Raw genomic sequence first — 27,242 nt, 5'->3', positions numbered from 1 at the left:
GTGTGCAGGGGTGTGTATGGGACTGTGTTCAGTGTGCGGGTCTGTGTATGGGACTGTGTTTAGTGTGCGGGTCTGTGTATGGGACTGTGTTCAGTGTGCGGGTCTGTGTATGGGACTGTGTTCAGTGTGCAGGGGTGTGTATGGGACTGTGTTTAGTGTGCGGGTCTGTGTATGGGACTGTGTTTAGTGTGCGGGTCTGTGTATGGGACTGTGTTTAGTGCGCCGTCCTGCGTTCCCTGCCCGGGACGTCCCGTACCCCAGTTTGAAGTTGCCGCCGCCCGCTCCCCGCTCACCTCCCCGGGCCACCCGATTGGCTGGCACCCTGCCGTGACGTCACAGAACGCCCCCTCCCTCCGCCGCCCCGCCCCGTCGGCCGCCGGGCCCCGCCCCCTGCCCCGGCCCCAGCCAATGGCCGGGCGCCGGGCCGCGGCGCAGCAGGTAGCCGTGATGGGGGGGGGGGGGGGGGAGGGAGGGAGGGAGGGCGGCGGCGATTGGCGGAAAGTTTGGCGGCGCGCTGCGATTGGCGGAAAGTTTGGCGGCGCGCTGCGATTGGCGGAAAGTTTGGCGGCGCGCTGCGATTGGCCGGAGCGGCTGCAGCCCGGCTGCCGAGTTGCGCCGGTGTGTCACTCGGGCGGCGCGGCGGAGCCGGGGCAGAAACGGGGCATGGTTTCACCCAGCGCACATCGGAGCCAGCAGAGCGGAGACCGGGCGCGGAGCAGCGGCGTCTAGGAGCCGGAGGCGGACGGCAGGGGCTCTCTCCCTCCCTCCCCACTCTCTCCACTCTCTCTCCCCCCCTTCCAACAACACCTTTACACCGGTCGGCCACCAAGCCGGCGCTCTGCATGGACCTGTAGACTTGGCCGCAGGACGGGGCTCTCCTCACACTTTGATCCTTGCTGCAAGGCTTCGCCCCCACCCCCACCCTCACCTCACCCCCCTCCCTCCCCGCCCCCTCGCCCACCAATCCCCCCCCCTCCCCACCACCAACCCCCCCTCCTCCTCTCGACTTGCTTCTTCGACCAGTAAAAAGTGACCCGTTCTCGCTGGTCGTGAGATCCGGGCAGCCATGGATATCCGAAGCTCTCCTTCCCGGAGGAAAAGGAAAAGCTGGATGTGGGACACGAGTTTATCTGTTTTAACTTTGACATTAGTCCTGTGGCAATCGACGGGGGTCGGGGCAGGTAAGAGAAGACCTTTTGTGACTCTCCCTTACTGTGGTTCGCAGTGAAGTTGCTCCTTGCCCGCCCGCCCTTTGCAAGGTGTTCAGTGGGGGAGAATGACAGCAGGGGAGACGAAGAGGTGGCGAAGGAAGGCAGTTTGAGGATTAAGGATGGGCTCTGATTCTCTCTCGCACGCAGCGGCGGATGCGGGACAACTCCCCGTGTCAACAGGGATCGCCAAACTTTTGCAAAAGTTTTTTAAAAAAATTATTTTGGCATGATCTTGAACGTTAACTTCAAGGGTCGTGGAGAGGGGAGGCGAAAGGGCTCCGGAATGTATTCGGGGGGCCGGTTGGCAAGTGAGACGGGCGATGGAAGGTGTCAGTCAGACCGGGGCTGTCTGTCAGCGCCGCTGGCTCCGGCTGCGACGTTGGAAGCGGTGGGGACAGGAGGCTTCTACCGCCGCTCCCTTCGGGGGATGCGGTTCCAGACGGGCTCCGGTCACAAGTCGGGCTGAGGGTGGGGGGTGGGGGGTGTGGGGGGGGGGGGGGGGGGGGTTACGTGGGTGTGGGCTGGTCCCGGAGTGTCGGCGACGCCACCTGTTGGTCTCGGAATGCCGCCGGTATGACTTACCTCGCCACCTTCCCCAAACCAATGGACACCGTGGCCATACCGGCTCACTCCGCGGTTAGATCGAAACCCACAGTTTAAAGCCAACGTCCCGGCCAATCAAAGCTTTATTATTAATCTGTGGGGGGAAAGGAAGGGCCGGAATGGCGAGACTCATGCGCGATAATTGAGACTCGCTCTCCGGTGGGAAGCTGATACCCAGGCTGGTCAAAGCTGACCAGGCGGGCAGATACCGAGGTCACAGTCCCATTTCCTCAAGACCCGTGAATGTCTCTTGGTTCACACGACGCTCGGCGAGGAGGCTGGTGATTACTTTAGCTTCCAGCCTGTCAACAGGTTGTGAAGTATTACACTACTGAGGAATCTGAAAGACTGTGTGCTCTACGCTTGTCCATCACCAGTGTTATACAATTTCTCATTCGGCTCATCATGGTCTCTCTCTCTCTCTCTTTCTCTTTCTCTCTCTCACACACAGATATACACACTGCCACACAGATAGAGACAGACAGACAGACACACACTCACAGCCACACAGACACACTCTCTTTCACTTAAACACAGATATCACACAGGCCGACAGATACACACACATCTCTCTCTCTCTCACACACACACACATACTACACAGGCTGACAGACACACACACACAAATACAGACCCACACCCTCTGATATACACTGCCACACAACACACTTACACAGACAGACACACACTCACACACACACACACACACACACACACACACACACACACACACACACACACACACACACACACATTCTTGAATTAATTGAGCACAGGTCGATCCAACTGACAAATGCGTTGCCTAAACCCCAGGATGGCGGCGGACAGTCACTTCCTCAAGGTGAAGCCTTCACCTCGCCCCCTCTCTCCCTCCCCGGGCACTGAGGACTGCCCTGAGGACTGAGGGCGGTCAAGATTTGCATCTGTCCCGCCGTTCCGGTGGGTGGGGTGGGGTGGGGGGGGGGGGGGGGGGCTGGAAGAGTTGGCTGCGGCCGGGTTATTGGCAGCGCCGCCGGTCCCTGACACAAGGTGGATCCTTTGACAGTCTTGCTGTAAAGGTGCGAGATGCCCCGACACCGGCAGCCGTAAAAAAATGTCGCAGTGTTCTGAAAAAGGGACCTGTATTCACGTTCAGACCTGCCTCCGTCCCTTCACACCCTGTGTATTTTTAACTTGCGGTGTGGCAGTTACTATGAATATTCCCTGTTAGAAATAGACAAGTCGTCCAGTCTGAAAACGTGGCAGACAATGCAAAACCCAAGATCCCAGGAACAATGGGGGCTCACGGTGCAACCCGGGGCGGGATCCTCCCCCCTACCTCCCCCCCGACCCCCAAATCCACCCCCTCGCCTACACGTCCACCTCTCAACAGGATCCCGAGGACTGAGAGTGAAGTTTAGCCCTGCCGGCCCCGGCTAGCGGGGTATAACTAGGACGCATGTGTGCGGGAGCGGGTGCTATCTGTATCTTGGACTCTTCCCCATGAACGCCAGCAGTGACTCTCAGTCAAAACATCGCTGGGATAAAGCGGCATTGTGTTCAGAACCTGGGGCCCTGCCACCGATGCGCTCGCAGAGAAAGAGAGAGCTCCGCACAACAATGTTTGTGCGCCTTTCCCTCAGATGTTCATCCAAACCAAAGGAGATATCTTTAAAAAGAAAATCTCCTCTGCAGCTGGTTGGGAATCTGAATTCAAAGCAGAAAAAAATATATTCTGGAAATGTTCTGCGGGTTACAGAGCGTCCGTGGGGAACCGGGTTCCCACCCCGTTCTGGTGAAGGGTCTTCAACCGGACGGGGTCTGTCTCTCTGTCTCTCTCTGTCTCTCTGTCTCTGTCTGTCTGTCTCTCTCTCTCTGTCTGTGTTTCTGTCTCTCTGTCTCTGTCTCTGTATGTCTGTCCCCCCCCCCCCCCCCCCCAACCCCCCCCCCCCCACCCCAACAGTGTAACACACGAAGCTGCGGGTCCAGGCAGCGTCTGTGGAGGGAGATGCACCTTCATCTGGACTGAAATGTCTCGACCCGGGACGTCGACTGTCCACTTCCCTCCACAGACGCTGCCCGACCCGCTGAGCTCCTCCGGCAGCTCTGTGCGTTGTTCCAGATTCCAGCATCTTGTAGGTCTGTCTCCGCAGAAGCTGCCCGACCCGCTGAGCGTTCCCAGCACTTTTTAACGTCTGAATGAAGTGGACATTTGGCCACCATCCCCAACCCCTTTCCCTCGGAGAACCACAGCGCTCGCCGGGCCGGTCGTTGCGCGCCCCCGCTGGGCAATCGGACCCCCGGCGGCCCAGGGCAGCCTGTCCCTCCGCCCTACCCGGTCCCCGACGGCCGGTGGAAGTGGGTCTACCCCCACCGCACACCCCCCCCCTCCCCCACCGAAACCTGCCGGGATCTAATGTGGGCAACTGGGAAAAGGCAGCGCTGGCCCTGGGTGTGGGGAAGGAGCGGGCTGGCACCGGTGCTTCGGGCCGAACGGTCCGTTCTGTGGCAAGCCTCCGGATTGGGCAAGTTTGGAGTTGGGTTGGTGGGTTGGAGTGGTCTCCAGTGTCGGCGCATGGAATGAACTGAGAGACAGATCGCCGACCTCCTCGGGACAGCCCGCTCCCTCCCCTCCCCTCCCCTCCCCTCCCGGGAGCCGGGACTCGGAGACCGGGCGAGGGTTATCTGGGCCGCAGGACCGTGGGGACAGGGTACTGAGTTGGCGAGGCTATGGGTGGGTGTGTTGAGGTGTTAGGGTTGCGGATGGGGCGGCTATGTTGAGGTGGTGCGGGTTAAGGCTACTGGGGTGGGTGGGCTGGCTGGGATATTGAGGGTGGGATCGAGGGCATCATCGGAGCTGTGGGGTATTGAGAAGGTGGGCAGAGGGTACTGGGGTGGATATGGGGGGGTAGGTCACCTGGGACATTGGGATGGTGGGGTATTGAGGTGGTGAGGCTGTTGGGATGGTGGGGACAGGGAGGTGTCAGAATTAAAGTTTATTATCACTGAGTTATGGTATGACATTTGTTTTGTGGCAACAGTACAGTGCAAAGACATAACATTGCTATAAATTACAAAGATAAATAAATAGTGCAAAAAAAATAATGAGGTAATGTTCATGGGTTCATGGACCGTCCAGAAATCTGATGGCGGGGGGGAAGAAGCTGTTCCTGAATCGTTGAGAGTGGGTCTTCAGGCTCCTGTACCTTCTCCCCGATGGTAGTAACGAGAAGAGGGCATGTCCCGGGTGGTGAGGGTCCTTAGTGATGGATGCCGCCTTCTTGAGGCACCGCCTCTTGGAGATGTCCTCGATGGCGGGGAGGGGTGATGAGGTAGGGCTGCTCTGCCCTCCCCTGCCGGGGATGGGAAGACATCTCCGACGACACTGCAGCCCCTCGGGACTGGGCTGAGGTGTCCGCTGAGTGTTGATGTCGCTGGAGAGGGACTTGGGACCTGTGACCTGGCCATCCCAATGGGAACCCAAGTCTCATTCCAGGATGAACCCTGCCTACGCCAGGGCCCAGAGGAGAGGGTGGGAAGGTCAGCCACAAGCCCCCCACCACCCCCCCACCCCTTGACAGGGACCCATCCCCTCTCAAAATCCATGGACCTCACAAGGATCCATCTTCACAAGGTCCACGCATTCTGGTGGCTCAATATTACAGGTGTTGACCCGGTGTCCTCCAGATGTGGTTTGCAAGATGCTCCTGGTCACATCTGGTGCAGCTGCAAGGGGTTGGGGGACCTGAGGCGGGGATTCCAGAGTGTTGGGGTTTGGGGAAGGGGGGGTGGAGAGGGAGCTGCTGCTCGACATTGGGACCCCCTGCACCTCCTGCCACCGGTTGACCTTGTTCCCCTGGCAGCAGCCTGGTCAGGGTCAAGGGCATGAGGCTGGAGGGAGTCCTTTCCCTCCCAGCCTTGGGTCCGTGGTGGACCAACGTACCCAGAGCAGTACCTGGAGTCTGTCAGTCCATTGGCTCTGCTTGGTAGGGTCCATCCTGGAATGAGACTTGGGTTGTCACCTGGATGGCTGGGTTACAGGTGGGTCGCTGTCGTTCCCAAGTCCCTCTCCAGTGACGTCAACACTTAGCGTACCCTTCGGCTCAGTCCTGAGGTGTCGGAGATCCTTCCACATCCCTGGTTCCCCTCTGGAGAAGGTTGTTGTAAGGTTATCCCATTGTATTGCTCCGTAAACCAGTGGGTGATGTTGATGCTGGTATCCTGGCTGGACCCCAGTGGGTGATGTTGATGCTAGTATCCTGCCCAGACCCCAGTGGGTGATGTTGATGTGGGTATCCTCCCCAGACCCTGACCCCCAACCAGCTTCACCACAACGGATCATTTGGTCTGTGGGAGCTTGCTGTGCCTCAGTTGGTAGCAGCGGTCACGATGTTTACAGCGGTGGCCACATGCATTGGCGGTGAGGTGCTTCAGGGTGGACGCTGGGCGCACTGTGGGTAACAGCACAGCGACCGTGCCCTGTGCCATACCCCGGTACCCTGAGTGGGGTGGGGGGAGCTTCGCCCGGCCCCTCGGGTCTAACAGAGGAGGGGAGGGGTTGGCGCCTGCCGTTACATTCGGGACCCCTGCTAGGGCTGCCCCTCCCCCCCCCCCCCCCCACCCCCCCCCCCCACCTTGGGTCGACATCATGGAGGTGAACTGGGTGATGTGGCCCTCAAGTCCCGGAGCAGAGTGTGTTCTCGTAAGGCCAGCTACCCACCCCTCGTTCTGTTCGAAAGACCCGCCCCCCCCACCACCTGGGGAAGGGGTGGGTGGGTGCCATGACTGACACGGCCACTGCCTTCACCGGGATCAGCTCAACTGTAGCAACCCAATCACCGGATGCCATTCCCTGTCCTTGGTCAAAGGTGTGTGTTGACCGAGTTTCGGTCGGGAGAACACGATGTGATGTTCCCAAGCGTTGTCCGTCTTGGCGTCCGATGAAATAAAGGTTTCAGGAAGGTGCTTGGACCTGGGTGATCCTGGTGCCTATGCACGTACCTTCGGTGCTGTGTCAAAGGGACGGGGTCCTTTCGAGATAGCCGCACCCACCCAGCAGAAATCTCTCACCTCTCAAGGCAAACTTCTGCAGGCAGACAGGGGCCGTGTGATGTCGCAGCACCGATGAAAGGGCCTCTTGTCTGCGTGTGCTGCAAGCCCCCGTTTGTCCAGGAAGTGCAGATGAATGGAACCAGTCAGAGTGCAGTCCTGTGGTCGGGGAGAGGGAGGGAGTGAAACAGGCAAACACACAGGGGATGTGTTGAAGGCCGTGCGGTTGAAAAGGGCTTTTTTTCCAGGAAGGTAGCAGTGCAAACGTGGCACAATGCTGAGAGGGGCAGAGAGGGTGGGCTCATCGGGCATCACTCAGTTCCCATGGGGTGGGCCTGTCGATGGGCATCACTCAGTGCCCATGGGGTGGGCTCATCGGGCATCACAGTGCCCGTGGGGTGGGCCTGTCGATGGGCATCACTCAGTGCCCATGGGGTGGGCTCATCAGACATCACTCAGTGCCTGTGGGGTGGGCTCATCGGGCATCACTCAGTGCCCGTGGGGTGGGCCTGTCGATGGGCATCACTCAGTGCCCGTGGGGTGGGCCTGTCGATGGGCATCACTCAGTGCCCGTGGGGTGGGCCTGTCAATGGGCATCACTCAGTGCCTGCAGGGTGGGCCTGTCGACGGGCATCACAGTGCCCGTGGGGTTTGCTAGTGAGGTGGGCCTGTCGATGGACATCACTCAGTGCCCGCCGGTCTATCTGCATCCCTTGATGGGGGTGCAGCCTGCAAGAGGGGTTGTTGGCTGTGGGGGTGGCGATTGCTTAAACGGGGTCCCGTTAAAGTTCCCCCTTCTATTCTGCACTTGATGTCTTCCTTCCCACAGAGGGAGTTATGGGACCCTGCAATTGCCTGACCCCATAGAACCCAGGGTGAGGATTAAACTGCCCTCTGTGCAGGTGAGCGGCTGTGGAGGGGACTGACTGTAGCTGGGAAGGGCAGGCCTCTCCTGAACTGTGCAGACACGGTGGCCCGTGAACACCATCTCCCCAGTCCCAAGGACAATAGTGAACGTGAGCAAGGCCGACATAAGGGGAGCCCAGATGGTCCGGGTGCCTCACATCCTCTGGACACCCAGGCGCTCTCCCTCGCTTTCAGACGGGGCGTGCTTCCCTGAAGGTATCGCAGTCACTGAGTGCGCACTCAGCTGCGAAATCTCTCCGTGACACACGGGGCTGGGTCCGTGACATAAGATTGATTGACGATCAGTTCTCTGGGGCGGAGGGGTGTCTGCGATGGAACTAGAAGAAGCGAGCAACTGGTTTAATTAGCACGCCGTGGGGTCCCATGGAAAACGGAGGCCGGTCGGTGGATGGATGTGAGGGGTGGATTGTAGTGCAGGGTATGAATGGCTGGAGGGATGTGTGGCTTTTAATAAACAAAGCAACCTGAAGCAAGAGAGGAAGGAACGGAAAGCTAAATAGTGGGCCCTTGATGCCACAGTGCATAGGTATGTGAGCAAATGAATGAACAGTGTGTAGAGAGTCTGGCCCAGCTCCCAGCTGACTGCTGTTGACGGTTCAGAGGGTGCCCTGGGTAAGTCAGGAGAGTGTGAAACTCACTGCAATGCAGGCACTGCACACACGCATGCATAGATCCCGGCTTCTCCTGCTCCGGAATAGCTCGGCCGTCCTGCGGGGGTCACCCCGCGCGGCGCAGACCACGGGAGGGGAAATGGGGGCCAGGGGATTATATCTCAAGCGAGGCTGATGGGGAGGGAAAGGGCCATCTCCCCCAGCAGCTGGGCACAGAGCAGAGGTTGGCTGCCACACCAGGCTGAGGCCAAGGAATGTGCTTTAAACTGTGTGAGAGAAACGCGTCCCCTGACCTGTGCGTGCCGACCAGCACTAATGCAAAGCTCACTGATCCAAATTGCCTATTCAGCATGGAGGGGTGCCAGCTCTGGGACTGCTCTCTGCCATCTTTCCTCCCGTAGATCCCAGCTACTGATTCCCGTCCCCGTCTGCTCTGGATAATGGACAAAGCCCTTCGCAAGCCCAGGCATAAAGCACCGCCAGGGATGGGTCTGCTAATCCAAACTGGTCTTGAATTCGAACGATTCAGCTGATATCCCGGGTTTTCACCCTCGGAAGCCAAAAGAGGGGAATCTTCCCGCCCTGCAGTAGGGAAGATGCTGGTTCATTTAAGGACTGATTTACATTGCACTGATTTTTCACAGGATATTTATCAGGCTTAAGATAAGCACACCGGCTTCAAGTCAAAGGGTGTAATATAATTAACCATTTCTTTGCATGTAAAGTTAACTGTTGCTTTCTGTGATAATTAATTGTCCTGTCCAACACAGTGCAATGCAAGGGGATCGTAGGTTAGTCCCAGCATCGGCTTAATGGTGTCCTGGGTCAGTTGGTGGAGTAAGTCCATGAGCGGGCGGATCGGTGTGGGCTTGGGGAATTCTCTTGGTGGAGGTCCAGAGAGAGGTGGGTGGGGTGAGTGTGTGACTCAGGGTGGGCTGGGTGGTAATGTGGGCGGGATCAGTGGGTGGACCGAGTTGTGTCAGGGTTGGTCTGTGGGGTACAGTCGCAGGGTTAGCTGGACCCATGGGTCAGGGTGAGACAGCTGGGTGAGGGTTGGGGGAGCCGTCCCTGTTGCCCGGTGGGATGGAGTCGGTCTGTCATTCACATCACTGGGGTTGGGTGACGTTAGTGAGTCAGCAGTGATGTGTGGGATGGAGTGGTTGGTCGAAACGATGGGGGGGGTGGTGGTGTTGGGGGGTTCTGTGGGGGAGGTTGTTGGAGGGGGTGTCTGCAGGGAGGGGCGGTCGGTGGAGTCTGCCAGGGGGTGGGTGTATATCGGAGGGAGTGGGGTCTGTGGTTGGGTGTGTCGGAGGGGGGGAATCTGTGGGTGGGTGTGTCAGAGGGGGGTCTGTGCGTCAGTGTGTCAGAGGTGAGTCTACTGGGGGTGTCAGAGGAGGGTCTGCATGTGGGGGTGTCGGAGGGGGTGTTGGGGGGTCTGTGGGAGTGTGTGTTGGAGGGAGGATCTGTTGGGGGTGTGAGTCGGAGGGGGGTCAGCGGGAGGTGGTGTTGGAGGGTGGCCTGCATGGTGGGGGTGTCAGAAAGGCATTTCTGGGGGGGTGTCAGGGGTGTATCGGAGGGGGGTCTGTGGGGGGGTGTGCTCATGGGGGGATCTGTCGGGGGTGTGTCGGCAGGGGGTCTGCAGGGCCGTGTGCTGGTCTGAGGGGGGGTTGTCGGAGGGGGTTGTGTCGGGGGGGTCTGCTGGGGGGTGTTGGAGGGGGTGTGTGTCGGGGGTGTATCGGGGGGGTCTGTGAGTGGGTGTCGGGGGCATCTGTGGGGGGTGTCGGAGGGGGTTGTGTCAGTGGGTGTTGGAGGGGGTGTGTCAGGGGTGTCAGCGGGGGGGTCTGCGGCACTGTGTGTGGGGGGGTCAGCAGGGGGTGTTGGAGTGGGGTCTGCGGGGACTGTCAGAGGAGGCTCTGCAGGGGGTGTGTTGGGGGGTGTTAGAGGGAGCTGTGCGGGGAGGGTGTCAGAGAGGGGTCTGTGGTGGAGGTGTCGGGGGTCAGTGGGGGGGTGTGTCGGGGGTCAGTGGGGGTGCTATTGGAGGGGCTCTGCAGGGGGGTGTCAGAGGGGCATTTCCGGGGGGGTGTCGGGGGGCATTTCTGGAGGGGCATCGGAGGGGCATTTCTGGGGGGGTTGTCAGAGGGGCAATTCCAGTGGGAGGGGTATATCAGAGATCTGTGGGGGGGGAGGTTGTGTCGGAGGGGGCTGCAGGAGGGGTGTCACAGTGGGGTGTGTGGGTGGTGGTGAATCCAGGCTTGTCTGGTTACCTTTGGCTGCCTTTCTGGTTGTGTGACCTCCGCTGGTTGGACCAGTGTGCAAAGAGGCTGGTCTATATGTCGGGTGTGGTGTCCAGGTTAACCAGCTGAGGCGGTGCCTGTCCCACGGACTGGGGTCCAATGACTGGGGGTGTCGGCTCCTCCATTCTGGAGCCTGATCGACCGGGTAGCTGGTAACAACAAAGCATCAGTGTTCGTCGGTTGGGGAGGCTGGTCGATCAGGACGGTGAAGAGGCTCGTGGGGTCGGTGACGTGGGAGGGTGCGGGAATGCCTGGCTCACAACGTTGGATGCAGCTGGTTGACAAGGACAATTAACTGATGGTTAATCCCCTTGGGGGGTAAGGTAACTGTAGACTGGTGGACCTCCTGCATTGACTGAAGCAAGCTGTGGCTTCACCACATGGGAGGTCCCATCATGGACAGGAAGGTCAGCCTGAACTTGATTGAAATGATTCAGCTGGCTTAATCATCTGTGGTTATAATGGTGATATCTCCCACAGAGGCTCCCCACCTCTTGACCAACCGTGGGTTAGAGTGCGGCTTCAGTCTACTTGTCCTGAGTTGGTCCTCTTCACTCCCGCTCAGAGCTAACAACTAAATATCTCGACGTCTGGAACCCTGATCCCATTTCTGGATTCAGCGAGAGATCATTTCCTGTATGTCTAGGAATTATTGGAAGCACCAACGTGGCTTGTCAGCAGCTCTGCTTATCACTGTATATGTTGGTCTTTGCAGATATACCCACTGGTTTTAAGATGGGAATCAATAATATTTTGATGGCTATTAATTCAACCACAGGCTGATATTGAATCCGTTAGGATATTTTGCAAACTGTCCTCAACCAGCTTTCTAACGATAGTTGTTCAACTGAATCATATTGGTCTGCACAAATGCTCAATTCATACCCGAGCAAATCTTCCTTGCGTTCAATAAAGAGCAGCTGTTTTATTCTGTAATCTGTCAGGGCACATCTATTCAGGAGTTAAAATCCAGGAGGAAGGTAGCAAGGAATGACTGGAGGAATCTTTGAAACTGGTTTCTAAAAGGTGAACGAAACTGTCATTCTCCCACTAAATCTACGTTTGATAAACAACTAACATGTGTGTTAAAGTGGGCAACACTTTCTGGTTCGATTGTTTGGGATGTAGGCTTCACAGGGAAAACTCAATCACTTTGCCGTCCAGTGTTCTGTCTCTCCTGTGTTGTAACTAAATCTCCAGAAGTGGCGCTTGAAGTATTTAAGCAGGACGTCCTGGTAAAGCATTTAAGTTCAGGGAATTTCATTCAGCACCTCCCGCACAACTTGAGACGTGTTACTTTGTTCCAACAATTCTTTAAAGTTGTCAGATGAAGGCATAAGGATTTTTGTCTGCAGGAAAAAAGCAAATGATTGAAGTGTTGAGGTAATCCTGCTGTTGGGACAATGATGGTGTGTTGTGGATGGATATATCATGTGCTCCTGTGAGAGTGAACCCCCCAGCTGCCAGTCTGTGATCCATCTGGGTGGTGATATCCCATCTCGGGGCCCCCATTCGCTCCCCACTGTTCTGTCTCTTCTATACCCCTGGGGTCTGGGAGAGGGCTGTCCTTGGCAGAGGATCTAAGAGCTCTGGCCACTCCCTCATCATCTTTACGTCGCTTAGACAATAGCTTTGGCATTTGTCTTCTGGACTGAGCATACCATACATATAACATAGCGGAGACGTAAGAGAATGCGGATGCTGGAATCTGGAGCAAACAATGAGATGCTGGAGGAAACCGGCAGGTCAGGCAGCATCTGTGGGGGTGGGGGGAATGAACAGTTGACGTTTTGGGTCGAGACCCTTCATTGGGGTGATAGCCAGTAGAAAGAGGTGAGAGGAGGAGGCGGGGCAAGTGAAAGGCGGATCCAGGTGAGTTTGGGGGGGGAGAGGTGGTCTGATGGGCAGGTGGGGGAGAGAAGGGGCGGAGATGGTGTCAGAGGCTGGGAGGTGAGAGGTGCCGGGGGGGGGGGAGGACGGAACCGGATGGGGGAAGGAGGTGGAATGTGCAACCAGATAAGGGAGGTGGGGAGGGCGGATGGGAACAGTCGGTGGGGGAGGTGGGGGGGATCCCAGAGGGAGGGGTGTCTGGGTGGTGGACGGACTGGGTGGGAGAAAGGCAAGAAGCAGGGAGATAAGGAGCTGGAGTTGGGGGGGGGGGGTTTAAATATATTGACTGTAGGTTGCAATACATCATACAAGGACCTCTGGTAGCACAGTGACAGAACGTTGAGCGGCCACTTTGTGTGGTGGTAAATTTATTATCGTTCTAGGAACCTGGAGTGAGATGAAGTTTGGTTCCCTCAACACAAAGGAAGAGCTCTGATTCATTCTGAAGGCTCCTCATGGCCTAGGAATGGAATTGTCCCCAAAACATAGGGTAGGAACAGCCCTACATCCACCCAGGCTCTGGGGAAAAGGCAGACCTACAGCACGAAGAAAGTTATTGCAGGAATTTTACTGCTAAAGTGGTGGTGGGATGGGAAGGTGAGGGGCGGGTGTTGGAGTGGCCTGCGAATGGGGGCCTGTTCACCACTCGGGGATGGGCTTGGATGGACCCACTACATTGCTGTTACGCTTGTCAATGTGTCAACTCAATCGCCCCCCTCCAATCCGTTAATTTGCTGCCAAAGGAATTCTGAAGAAGCTTTCATCCTGTCTGCCTGTCCCATTTCCTGGAGACGCAAAAGAATACAGATGCTTGGAGTCTGGAGCAACAGACCAGATGTTGGAGGGACCCAGGGGGTCAGGCAACATCCGGAGAGGGAAGTGGACAGTCGACATTTTGGGTCAAAACCCTGCATCAGGACTGAACGTCCAAATGAACCATCTCGATTTCAGTCCGGGTGAAGGGTCTCGACCCGAAACGTCAACTGTCCATTTCCCTCCACGGATGCTGCCCGACCCGCTGAGTCCCTCCAGTGTTTTACTTTTGTGTCTTTTCCTCATCATTCCCTTCCATTCTGACCGATGATTGTTGGTGGGTTATGGCGAGTCAGCCTGACAAATTAGTACAACTGGGTGGTTGGTGGTCAGTGCGGATTCGATGGGCTGAAGGGCCTGTTTCCATACCTATGACTATTTGCACAGCTGGCTGGTAGTGACCATCAGATGTAGGAGCAGAATTAGGCCATTTGGCCTCCGGGTGCTCCAGTTTCCTCCCACATTCCAAAGACGTACGGGTTAGGAAGCTGCGGGCGTGCTATGTTGGCGCCGGAAGCGTGGCGATACTTGCGGCCTGCCCCCAGAACACTCTAAGCAAAAGATGCATTTCACTGGGTGCTTCGATGTACATGTGACAAATAAAGAGATCTTATCTTATCTTAACCCCCTCACCAATCAAGAACCTATCGACTTCTACCTTAAATGCACCCAATGGCTTGGCCTCCACAGCCATCGGTGGCAACAAATTCCACAGATTCACCGGCCTCTGGCTGAAGAAATTCCTCCTCTTCTCTGTTCTAAAGGGACGTCCCTTTATTCTGAGGTTGTGCCCTCCGATCCCAGACTCTCCCACTGATGGGAGCATCCTCTCCACGTCCGCTCTATCCAGGCCTTTCGGTATCCGGTAGGTTTCAATGAGATCCCTCCCTCTAATAATTCTACTGTGTCATTTATGGCCACGCTGAACCCATCCTTTGCTCTGTTATTGCCCTCTGTGCCTTGACCCATAAACCCTTTGGCTATTTCAGCACTCCCACCCTCCACCCTCTCACAGACCCCCACAGACGCCCGCCCCCAAGTTTGTTTCCTCACCCCACTACCACCATTAATAACCCACTCTCCCACCATTTCTCTGGCTCTTGAGACCAAATGGTAGATGTTCGACTTGAAGGGTTGGGTTGGTTTCTCTCCAGATGCCAACAGTATTTTGCATTCTATGCTCCCAGTGAGCAGAATATTCTGCTTTGGGAGCAAGGTTGGATTAAAAGCCGGCAATTTCTTGAGCTGTACTGTTCTATGTTCGATAGGCACACGAACAAGCGATGAATGGAGGAATATAGGCCAGGCGCGATTGGTTTAAATTGGCATCATGGTCAGCACAGACATTGTGGGCCGAAGGACCTGTTCCTGTGCTGTGCTGTTCTATGTTCTATGTTCTTGCCCTGTTACATTTAACGACTGTATGACGGACATATAGACAGTCCTGTGGTACAATTTACATCACATCAAGACCACTTTGTGCTTTTATCGTCGAAGTACCTCTCAAAGAGGCAGGTTAGATTTACTCGCTATTCCTCTTGACAGCTTAGTAAGTGGCGCTAACTCAGCAAAGCAAGGCAGAAAATGCCAGCTCTACTCAGCAGGTCAGGCAGCATCTGGGGGTGGTGGGGGAGAGAAACAGTGAAAGAAGGTCCATGACCCTCCTTCAGGACTGGAAGAGCTGGCTTTGTTGGAAGAGCTATCGGCTTGGTCAGAGGGTTCGTGCTTCAAAGCCCATGTTGAGGACATGATTCAGACTGAGAGGGAGACGGAACACTGCTTGGAGTTTATTCAGGCTAAAACAATCATTTTCATTTACTTACGTAAATACATTATGCAAAAGGACAAATAAACTAAGTAAGCAGCACATATTTCTTGTTTTGGACTATTTTAAACAGCTTGCAAAATCATTTGTGCAAGCCCAAATTTGACGCATATGATTTCTAGTCTTGACAGTATAAAATTTTACAGAGTTCTTTTTGGAACAGGGTTGGACTATTCATCAAGTTCCAGTGTAGTGAGAACATATCTGTGAATTCACTCTGTGGCCATATCTCTGCCTCATGTGTCTTAATGACTTTGCTTTGAACGTTTTGGGTGAGGCTCCCTCTTATTCGGCAGCTGCTCGGCACGATTCCTATTACGCTCTCAATTTACCATTTTCCACTCTTACTTTCCCTAGATTTCACTTACGAGGTGCTGCAGTGTCTCTTTCTGTTGTATAGATCAGTCAGAATACACTCTGTCACTCTGTGTCTCTGCCTGTGCGTGTGCGTGCATGTGTGTGCGTGCGTGTGTGTCTAAGTCTCCTGTCACTGTTGTGTATGTGTGCGCACTCCTGTTATTTGTGCATGTGTGATTCTCTTCTACCATGTGGTTCCTGACTAGAGGTGTGTGTGTGTGTGTGTGTGTGTGTGTGTGTGTGTGTCTCCGTAAAGGTGAGGCTGCACTTGGAGTATTGTGCACAGTTTTGGTCACCCTGTTTGTGGAAAGATGCTATTAAACTAGAAAGAGTGCAGAAAATATTTACCAGGATGTTGCCTGGAGTTGGGAGCCTGAGTTACCAGGCACGGTTGCGTTGACAAGGACTTTATTCCCTGGAGCGTAGGAGATGAGGGGAGACCTGATAGAGGTATATAAGATCATGAGGGGCATAGACAGGGTGAAAGCACACAGTCTTTTTCCCAGGGACGGGTTGCTAAAAACAAGAGGGCAGAGGTTTAAGATCAGAGGCGAGAGAATTAAAAGGGACGTCAGGGGCAGCTTCTTCACACAAAGGGTGGTGCGTATTTGGAATGAGCTGCCAGATACAGTCGTTGAGGTGGGCACATTAGCAACGTTTAAAAGCCATCGAGATAAGTCCATGGATAGGAGAGGTTTAGAGGGCTATGGGCCAAACACGGGCAGATGGGACCAGCTCACTGTGCAACACGGTCGGCACGGACAAGTTGGTCCGAGTGGCCTCTTTCTGTGCTGTGTGACTCTGACTCTGTGACTCGAATATCTGCATGTGGCGCAGAGTGAAGTGTTTGTGTTTGCACACATGTCCTTCCTGTGTTCTTAACTCTGGGTGTCACGGCCTCTCTGTGCATCCCTCTGTGCATCTATGCATGTGTATTTTTGTGTGTTTGTGTCTGTTACATCCGTGTCAGATGATCAGATCCACACAGTCTCACAGAAGTTGGTCCATGGCTGCATGGATAACTCTGTATGTTACATGTATGTGTGTCGCCATGCATATCTGTGTGTGTGTGTGTGTGTGTGTGCCCTTGTGTGTCGGCGTGTGACTGCCTTGTGCGATGTATCTGTGCTTGTAAGTACATAACAACAATGAACACGATTAGACCACTTCACGCCCAACCCTGCTTCATCATTCAACAAGGTTGCAGCTGACCCTATTTTTCCAGCACTATCCCACTATCCCTTGGTTCCTCCAAATTCCAGAAATCCATGGATCTCTGGTGAGAATGCTCTCAGTGACTGAGCCTCCATGGTCTTGGGCAGAGACTTCCAAAGGTTCTCCAGCCTCTGAGTGAAGACGCTTCTCCCCATCTCAGTCCTAAGTGGCCCATCTCTTATTCTGAGACTCTTCCCCCTGGTCCCAGACTCCTCAGCCGGGGGGGGGGGGGGGGGCGGGGTGGGGGTGGTGGTGGCGGGGCGGACACTCTCCCTGATCCAGCCTGTCAAGTTCTATAAGTTTCACTGTCACCTCTCAGTCTTCTCAGCTCTCGATGGTACAGTCCCCGTCGACTTGATCTCTGCTGTATGGCAAATCCACCATCCCTGGAACTGGTCTGGTGAATCTTCAGTGCACTCCTTCCACAGCAAGTAAATCCTTTATGAAGTAAAGAGACCAAAACTGTGCTCAATATTCCAGGTGCTGTCTCACCAAGATCCTAGAGAATTGTAATGGGACATTTTTTTTATTCAAATGCCAACATAAAGGTTGCCTTCCTCACCACCTGCTGAACTGTTATAGTGACGTGTGTTCAAGCAGACCCTTTGAACATCAACGTTACCCAGTCTCTCACCACTTCAAATGTACTTTGCTTTTCTGCTTTGTTCTAGTGAAGGGGATGACATTTTACATTGGATTTTGCTTCAGATCCACTCTTAACATAGAACAACAGCTCAGGAACAGGCCACCATGTATGTGTCGACCATAAAGCCGATCCAAACTAATCCCATCTGCCTGCACAAGGTCCGTATCCCTCCGTTCCCTGCCTGCCTGTCTAAATGCCTCTTAAATGTTGCTGTCATATCTGCTTCCACTCCCTCCCCTGGCACCACGTTCCAGGAACCCACCACTCTGTGTAAACAACTTGTCTCATAAATCTCCTTTAAACTTTTTCCCCCTCTCAGTTTAAAGCTCTGCTCTCCCTGGGAATAGCACTCTGGCTGTCTACCCCATTGCTGCCTCTCATATTTCTATAAGGTCTCCCCTCAGTCTCCGACGCTCCAGAGAAAACAACCCAAGTTTGTCCAACTTCTCCTTATAAGCTCATGATTGACCCTTCTCATGACCCCACTTATCTTCATGCTGTTAGCAAAAAGAAACGTTACATCTGATGCACTTGGCCATGGATGGTGAAGAGTTGAGGCCCAAACACTGATCCCTGTGGTCCTCCTCCTCCCATCAGGCGGTCCCTCAGGATCGAGGATCCTTCCCATTCCGGTTCTGAGCTGGGCCATCTGTGGGAACGGCAACTTCTTCCATAGAAGGCAGGTGGGTGGTTTGCCCAGCCCAGGGGGATGGCGTTCCTCTTCTGGTTTACCCCACCTCAGAAGGTGGCACAGCGGGTGGAGCCACTGGCTCACAGCTCCAGCGACCCAGGTTCGATCCCGACCTCCGGCGCTGTCTATGTGTGGAGTTTGCACGTTCTGCCTGTGAACGCATGGGTTTCCACCGGGCGCTCCGGTTTCCTCCTACGTCCCAAATATATGTGGGTTGGTAGGTTAATCGACCGCTACAAGTTGCCCCTAGTGTGTGGGTGAGGGGTAGAATCTGGGGGGAGTTGATGGGAAGCTTGGGAGGATAAAATGCGGTTAATGTGGGATTGGTGTAAAAGGGTGGATGATGGCCAGTACAGTCTCGGTGGGCTGAAGGGCCTCTTTCGGTGCTGTATCTCTCCATGATTCTATAACTGTGAACCCTCTGCCCTGTTCTTTCACCTGTCTGCCTCCTGCCTCCCATGTCTCACTCAGTGTGGAGACATGGTGTCCTGAGATCCTGAGCTGTGATACCATCACCGAACGGGGTTGTCCATTGGGGTCCCGCTGCCCCAGATCCCCAACTTCACACCGGGGGAAGGAGGAACGTCAGCTGCCAAACAGGCTTGGCGGAGTAAGGTCTTGATCCGGGGGTAAAGTGATGGGAGCCAGGCTCTTCTGTGTGGGTATCAATGACCACACATTGGTGGGCCAGGACGTTGGTCCCCCTGTAGACCACTACACTCGCAGCAGCCCACCTGAGAAGGAGACACTTGCTCCTAATCTTTTTTGTTTTCTATTGACAACTCTCAATCCGTGCTTGGGCAAAACTCCTATAATCCGGCACCTTCGGGACTTGCTGGAAGAGCAGATTTTCCAGACCATTGGATGTCACTCCTATTGATACCTCAACAGTTTTATTTCACTTTCTTTTACATGTGACGCGTTATTATAATAAATGTTCCAGTGAACCTGACAAGTTTAAAGGGAGTGGGAGATGTACAAACACTCTGGACCCCAGCTACAAACCTACACATTCCGAACCCCTGGTGTTCCCATCCTCAACCCCAGCTTCAAACACACTCTGGACCCCTGGATCACATCCCAGATGAGGGAGTGAGTCAGATCCAGCATCGTAGAACCTGGAGCAGTTACAGAGACCCAGGATCGATCAGATGCTGGATTATCGGAGCCTTACTTCTTGCCAATTCCATGGGGTAAATTGGTTTATTATTGTCACATGTACCGAGGTACAGTGAAAAACTGGTCTTGCATTCCGTTTGTACAGATCAAATCATTACACAGTGCACTGAGGTAGTACAAGGTAAAACAATATGGAACGCAGAATAAAGTGTCACAGCTACAGAGAAAGTGCAGTGCAGGCAGGCAATAAGGTGCAAGGTCATAACAAGGTACTCGCTCTGACCTTGTTCTCCTGGGATCTTATCAAAAGCCTTCTGAAAATCCAGAAGTCACATCCATGGATCCCTCCCCCTCACCCATCTGCTCCACCAGATCCAACCTCAAAGGGCAATAGATTCGTCAGACATAATCTGGCTTTCATAAATCCTTATTCATTGTGCTCAGAATCACATCCTTAATATCACATCCTTTATTCTGGACTCCAGTATTTTCCCATCTACCAATGTCAGCCTGTTTACTCTCTCCCTTTCATCTTCAACGTTGGGGTACATTTGCTCCCCACCAATTTGCAGGAACCATTCCAGGATCTATAAGAATCTGGGGACACAATCGAAGCAGCCACCTTCTCTGTGGCACCTCCTTAATAACTTTGTGATGTAGTTCATCAGGTCTGGTAGATCAGCCTTCAGGCTCACTGACCTCTTCAGTGCCATGTCTTTACTAGTAGTGACGTGTTTTCCTTTCTTGATTATTGTGAGCAATTGTGGGCCCCGTATCTAAGGAAGGATGTGCTGGCCCTGGAGAGGGTCCAGAGGAGCTTCACAGCATTGATCCCAGGAAGGAAAGGCTTAGCATGTGAGGAGCGTTTGATGTCTCTGGGCCTGTACGGGAGTTCAGGAGGATGAGGGGGGATCTCATTGAAACCTCCTGGATACTGAAAGGCCTGGATAGAGTAGATGTGGAGAGGATGTTTCCATCAGTGGGAGAGCCTGGGATCCGAGGGCACAGCCTCAGAATAAAGGGATGTCGCTTTAAAGCTGAGATGAGGAGGAATTTCTTCAGCCAGAGGGTGGTGAATCTGTGGAATTTGTTGCCACTTGAGGGCTGAGGAGGCCAAGTCATTGAGAATATTTATGGCAGAGGTTGACTGGTCGGGGGGGGGGGGGGTTTAAGGGGGGAAGGCAGGAAAAGGGGTTAAAAATAAAATCAGCCACGACTGAATGGTGGAGCAGATGTGATGGGCCGAATGGCCTAATTCTGCTCTGATATCTTGTGGTCTTTTGGTTTGCACTGGACCCTTGGCTCGACGGTATTTCTGACGGTTTACGTTTGGGTCCTCTGTGAACACACAAACTATTGGTTTAATTCTCCTGCCATGTTTTATTCCCCATTATAAATGTCTCCAGCTGTCAGTAAGGGGCCCACAACTGTCCTCACCAGTCTATCCTTATACATAGTATCATATGTCCTTACAACATCAAAGGAAGCTCAGTGGTGCAGGGGTAGAGCTGCTGCCTCTTGGTTGCAGAGCCCCGGGTTCGATCCCAACCTCGGGTGCTGTCTCTGTGGAGTTTGCACGTCCTGCCTGTGACCGTGTGGGTTTCCCCCTTCCCCCCCCCGGGTGCTCCAGTTTCACCCCACATCCCAAAGATGTGCGGGGTTGGTGGGTGAATTGGTCGCTGTAGGTTGCCCCTAGTGTGTGAGGAATTGATGGGAATGTAGAGAGAACAAAGTAGGTCAGGGTAGGATTAGTGTCAATGGTTGCTTGAAGGTCCACACAGACCAGATGGGCAGAAGGGCCTGTTTCCGTACTGCATCTCTCTAAGGAGGCCATTTGGCTCATTGAGTCATTCCACTTCACTCCCTGTGATCTGTTCTCTCCCACATCCCCATCAACTCCACCCACCCAGATTCTACCCCTCAGCCACACACTGGGGGCGATTTACAGCGGACAGTCAACCCACCGACCCCGCACGTCTCTGGGTCGTGGGAGGAAACTGGAGCACCCGGGGGGGGGGGGGGACTGCGGGAGAGCGTGCAAACTCCACACAGACAGCACCCGAGGTCAGGATCGAACCTGGAGTTATAAGGCATCAATGCTAACTGATGCACACTCTGCCATCTGTGTGTGTGTGTGTGTGTGTGTGTGTGTGTGTGTGTGTGTGTGTGTGTGTGTGTGTGTGTGTGTGTGTGTGTGTGTGTGTGTGTGTGTGCATCCCCGCACACCTCAGTATGTTTATCTACACATCTTGGCGATAGGGATTGAGTGGGAGGCGAGGTGTTTGTCTCTCTGCAACTTTATTTATCCGAGTGACTATGGCTATGTGTGTAGGTGTATCTCCGCGTGTGAGGAGTATATTGTGTTTGTGTGCATCAGTTTGTGTGTCCTTGTGTCTGTGTGTTGGTATATGTGTGTGTTTGTGTGTGAATCTCTCTGTGTGTATGAGTGTGTGTGTGTGTGTGTGCAGGTATTTGAAGTGTGTGTGAATGTGTCTGTGTGTACAGGTATATGTGTGTGTGTGTCTGTCTGCGTGAGTGTGTGTAGGTATGTGTGAGTAATCAGTGTGTGTGTGTGTGACTGTTCCCTCCAATCCGGTCTCTATACTCTCTCAATCCCCTACTACCCCCCGCCCCCCCCCCCCCCCCGGTCTCCCCTGTCCGGGCTTCACTCCATCGGCCTCTGCCGCCTGTTCCAAGCCCGTTTGTGCGGAGCTCCCGCGGGACGGGCTGCCCGACACGCTGTATAAAGGTAGCACTGTGTGCCCAGCGGCCTGGAGGTGAAGCCGAGCCAGCTGTCTGCAGCTGGAGAGCCGGCCGGGCAGGCATGATCTAACCTCCCCGCAGTCAACAGGAAGCGGTGTGCTGTCTGTGCGCTGCCACAGAGAAAGGCGATCTTTCAGCCGGCAGCGGGCCGTCTGCGCTGGAACAATGGCAGCCTCTCAGCCGGCCCGTGTGCGTTTAGTCTGCAGAGAGGCGGCGACGCTGGCGGGGCTCCTGCTGGCTGGGGAAGAGGGTGGGGGTGACGGGCTGGGAGAAAGGCAGCTTTAATCCCCCCACCCCAGTGTGCAGAGACTACCCCGCCCCACACACCACCCCGTCCGCCTGCAGCGAGGGAGAGCGCCGGCTACCACCAACGACCCTGGGCTCAGTCCCGGGCTACGCTGGTGTCCGGAGCACCAAGGCAGGTAGCCGGACGGAGTGTCCCGGGACGGGACGGGGCGGGTCTAACTGCCAGAACGTTTGTGTTTTACCGTTTCGGAATCTGCAGGTTTGGTGAAAGTGGCTGCAAAGGACTGGACCCACATCTCCCTCTGCGCCGTCCCGTCACACACTCCCGGGGTCAGACACAGGGTGAAGCTCCCTCTGCGCCGTCCCGTCACACACTCCCGGGGTCAGACACAGGGTGAAGCTCCCTCTGCGCCGTCCCGTCACACACTCCCGGGGTCAGACACAGGGTGAAGCTCCCTCTGCGCCGTCCCGTCACACACTCCCGGGGTCAGACACAGGGTGAAGCTCCCTCTGCGCCGTCCCGTCACACACTCCCGGGGTCAGACACAGGGTGAAGCTCCCTCTGCGCCGTCCCGTCACACACTCCCGGGGTCAGACACAGAGTGAAGCTCCCTCTGCGCCGTCCCGTCACACACTCCCGGGGTCAGACACAGGGTGAAGCTCCCTCTGCGCCGTCCCGTCACACACTCCCGGGGTCAGACACAGAGTGAAGCTCCCTCTGCGCCGTCCCGTCACACACTCCCGGGGTCAGACACAGGGTGAAGCTCCCTCTGCGCCGTCCCGTCACACACTCCCGGGGTCAGACACAGGGTGAAGCTCCCTCTGCGCCGTCCCGTCACACACTCCCGGGGTCAGACACAGGGTGAAGCTCCCTCTGCGCCGTCCCGTCACACACTCCCGGGGTCAGACACAGGGTGAAGCTCCCTCTGCGCCGTCCCGTCACACACTCCCGGGGTCAGACACCGGGTGAAGCTCCCTCTGCGCCGTCCCGTCACACACTCCCGGGGTCAGACACAGGGTGAAGCTCCCTCTGCGCCGTCCCGTCACACACTCCCGGGGTCAGACACCGGGTGAAGCTCCCTCTGCGCCGTCCCGTCACACACTCCCGGGGTCAGACACCGGGTGAAGCTCCCTCTGCGCCGTCCCGTCACACACTCCCGGGGTCAGACACCGGGTGAAGCTCCCTCTGCGCCGTCCCGTCACACACTCCCGGGGTCAGACACAGGGTGAAGCTCCCTCTGCGCCGTCCCGTCACACACTCCCGGGGTCAGACACAGGGTGAAGCTCCCTCTGCGCCGTCCCGTCACACACTCCCGGGGTCAGACACAGGGTGAAGCTCCCTCTGCGCCGTCCCGTCACACACTCCCGGGGTCAGACACAGGGTGAAGCTCCCTCTGCGCCGTCCCGTCACACACTCCCGGGGTCAGACACCGGGTGAAGCTCCCTCTGCGCCGTCCCGTCACACACTCCCGGGGTCAGACACAGGGTGAAGCTCCCTCTGCGCCGTCCCGTCACACACTCCCGGGGTCAGACACAGGGTGAAGCTCCCTCTGCGCCGTGCCGTCACACACTCCCGGGGTCAGACACAGGGTGAAGCTCCCTCTGCGCCGTGCCGTCACACACTCCCGGGGTCAGACACAGGGTGAAGCTCCCTCTGCGCCGTGCCGTCACACACTCCCGGGGTCAGACACAGGGTGAAGCTCCCTCTGCGCCGTCCCGTCACACACTCCCGGGGTCAGACACAGGGTGAAGCTCCCTCTGCGCCGTCCCGTCACACACTCCCGGGGTCAGACACAGGGTGAAGCTCCCTCTGCGCCGTCCCGTCACACACTCCCGGGGTCAGACACAGGGTGAAGCTCCCTCTGCGCCGTCCCGTCACACACTCCCGGGGTCAGACACAGGGTGAAGCTCCCTCTGCGCCGTGCCGTCACACACTCCCGGGGTCAGACACAGGGTGAAGCTCCCTCTGCGCCGTGCCGTCACACACTCCCGGGGTCAGACACAGGGTGAAGCTCCCTCTGCGCCGTGCCGTCACACACTCCCGGGGTCAGACACAGGGTGAAGCTCCCTCTGCGCCGTCCCGTCACACACTCCCGGGGGCAGACACAGGGGTGAAGCTCCCTCTGCGCCGTGCCGTCACACACTCCCGGGGTCAGACACAGGGTGAAGCTCCCTCTGCGCCGTCCCGTCACACACTCCCGGGGTCAGACACAGGGTGAAGCTCCCTCTGCGCCGTCCCGTCACACACTCCCGGGGTCTGACACAGGGTGAAGCTCCCTCTGCGCCGTCCCGTCACACACTCCCGGGGTCAGACACAGGGTGAAGCTCCCTCTGCGCCGTGCCGTCACACACTCCCGGGGTCAGACACAGGGTGAAGCTCCCTCTGCGCCGTGCCGTCACACACTCCCGGGGTCAGACACAGGGTGAAGCTCCCTCTGCGCCGTGCCGTCACACACTCCCGGGGTCAGACACAGGGTGAAGCTCCCTCTGCGCCGTGCCGTCACACACTCCCGGGGTCAGACACAGGGTGAAGCTCCCTCTGCGCCGTCCCGTCACACACTCCCGGGGTCAGACACAGGGTGAAGCTCCCTCTGCGCCGTGCCGTCACACACTCCCGGGGTCAGACACAGGGTGAAGCTCCCTCTGCGCCGTCCCGTCACACACTCCCGGGGTCAGACACAGGGTGAAGCTCCCTCTGCGCCGTCCCGTCACACACTCCCGGGGTCAGACACAGGGTGAAGCTCCCTCTGCGCCGTCCCGTCACACACTCCCGGGGTCAGACACAGGGTGAAGCTCCCTCTGCGCCGTGCCGTCACACACTTTTAGGACAGGGACAGCCAAGGATACGCAGAACTCCCTCCACTGTTTTTGGAGTTGTCTGCCCTCTCCTGGCTGACGGGAGTATATTATATTCACCAGTGTCTCGTTCTCTGGGGGATTTATTGTTTTCAGCAGTTGGAAGCCTGAATTGAGTTCATTGTTGTTCACCTTCCAGTGCTGTTGTTTTATCTGCTGCCTTGCTTATCCAATCTGGTTCCTGTCAACCCTGTGCAGGAGCACCACCGTGTCAGATTTGAGACTGTCCTTGTTTTGCCTCCTGTCAGGAGTTCAGGAAGTTCTCACGCACACACACACACACACACACACACACACACACACACACACACACACACACACACACACACACACACACACACACACACACACACACGGCCCAGAAATTCCTTTACGCAACTTCCAAAAATAAACGACCTTTCGTTGAAAATGAGCTTGATCTGGAACTGAACAAAATTGCTCGTCATTGCTGGCGGTTGGACCCCTGAGTCCTGGTGGGACTTTGGTCTGCGGTGGAACCTTTGCTGAGGGGGATGCCCTTCCCAGAAGGCATGGTAGTGTAGCGGTTAGTGTAATGCTTTACAGCACCCTCGACCCGGGTTCAATTCCGGCCGCTGCCTGTAAGGAGTTTGTACGTTCTCCCCGTGTCTGCGTGGGTTTCCTCCGGGTGCTCCGGTTTCCTCCCACGTTCCAACGACATACGGGTTAGGAAGTCGTGGGCATGCTATGTTGGGGCCAGACACGTGGCGACACTTGTGGGCTGCCCCCAGCACACTCTACGCAAAAAGATGTATTTCACTGCGTGTTTCGATGTGACTAATAGAGAGATCTTGTGACCATACCTCGAGCTCTTCACCAGGAGCTACCAATCCACTTGTCCCTATTGTTCCAGCAGCAGTACTTACTGGGAAGAGTGCTCCTTGTGGTATGTGTCTCCTCAAGAGCAGTCTGTCTGGCAAGATCCCAGCCACTGGGCTAAAAGCCGGCAGCTGCAAGAACTTGCAGTAGATCAGTAGGGTAGAGTCACGTGAAGACTGATGCACTGAGAAACCAGTAACGCCATCCAGAGGGGAAGACTGCACAATTGCAGGACTTCCACAGGCAGCCAGGAGGTGGCCCACCATGTCGTTCAAATGCCATTGAGACATGGTAAAATGACTTGTGGGCCATGGTGTGAATCACAGCTCGGGATGTGTCACCGGGGGGTGGGGGGGGGCGAGGGCTTTGACACGGTGCCGCCGACCTCACCAGACCCAGCTGGTGTCACCTATACTGGTCTATGGATCATGCAGAGTCCCTCCTGACTTGCTGCAGTCCAAACACTGGGCAGCACGGTGGCACGGCTGGAAGAGTCGCCGCCTCACCGCTCTGGCGACCCGGGTTCCATCCCGACCTCCGGCGCTCTCTGCGACCACGTGGGTTTCCCCCGGGTGCTCTGGTTTCTGCCCACATCTCAAAGACGTGCAGTCCAGTAGGTTAATTGCCTGCCGGTAGGTTAAGTTTTCCCTATTGTGTAGGTGAGGGGTAGAATCTAGTGGGAGCTGATGGGAATGTGGGGAGAATACAATGGATTAGGGTAGCGTTGGTGGTCGGTACAGACTCAGTGGGCCGAAGGGCCTGTTTCTGGGTGGTATCTCTCTGTGACTCTATAGCACAACTCAGCGAATCAGCTATAGTGTAATACTGTCAAGGTGCATTACAGTGAATGTGTTAATCTGTAGAATATTGAACTGTGTTTGGAGGGCGTGTTTTCTGAGGATAGGTTGAGCGAGCTAGGGCTTTTCTCTGGAGAGGAGGAGGATGAGAGGTGACTTGATAGAGGTGTACAAGATGATAAGAGGCACAGATCGAGTGGACAGTCAGAGACTTTTTCCCAGGGCGACAATGGCTAACATGAGGGGACATAATTTTAAGGTGATTGGAGAAAGGTATAAGGGAGATGTCAGGGGTAAGTTTTTACACAGAGTGGTGGGTGCATGGAACGCACTGCTGGCAGAGGTTGTGGGGGCAGATACATTAGGGACATTTAAGAGACTCTTAGATAGACACATGAATGATAGAGAAATGGGGGGCTATGTGGGAGGGAAGGGTTAGATAGATCTTAGAGCAGGATAAAATGTCGGCACAACATTGTGGGCCGAAGAGCCTGTACTGTGCTGTAGTGTTCT

At 55.7% G+C, this 27,242-nt stretch overlaps 1 protein-coding gene across 1 annotated transcript in view; it reads left to right on the top strand.

The window, feature by feature from the left end:
- Window positions 1-1,063: 1,063 nt before the first annotated feature.
- LOC127586103 (collagen alpha-1(V) chain-like) overlaps window positions 1,064-27,242 on the top strand; it is a 234,419-nt gene continuing 208,240 nt past the window's right edge. The window contains 1 exon segment of the mRNA XM_052043933.1: window positions 1,064-1,181. Coding sequence (XP_051899893.1) covers window positions 1,067-1,181 — 115 coding nt within the window. The 5' untranslated portion in view covers window positions 1,064-1,066.

Source organism: Pristis pectinata, chromosome 34 (genome assembly GCF_009764475.1).
Source record: "Pristis pectinata isolate sPriPec2 chromosome 34, sPriPec2.1.pri, whole genome shotgun sequence".
In the NCBI taxonomy this organism is placed as follows: domain Eukaryota; kingdom Metazoa; phylum Chordata; class Chondrichthyes; order Rhinopristiformes; family Pristidae; genus Pristis; species Pristis pectinata.
Note: the sequence above shows the minus strand (reverse complement) of the source record. Positions and strands in the feature narration are given on the sequence as shown.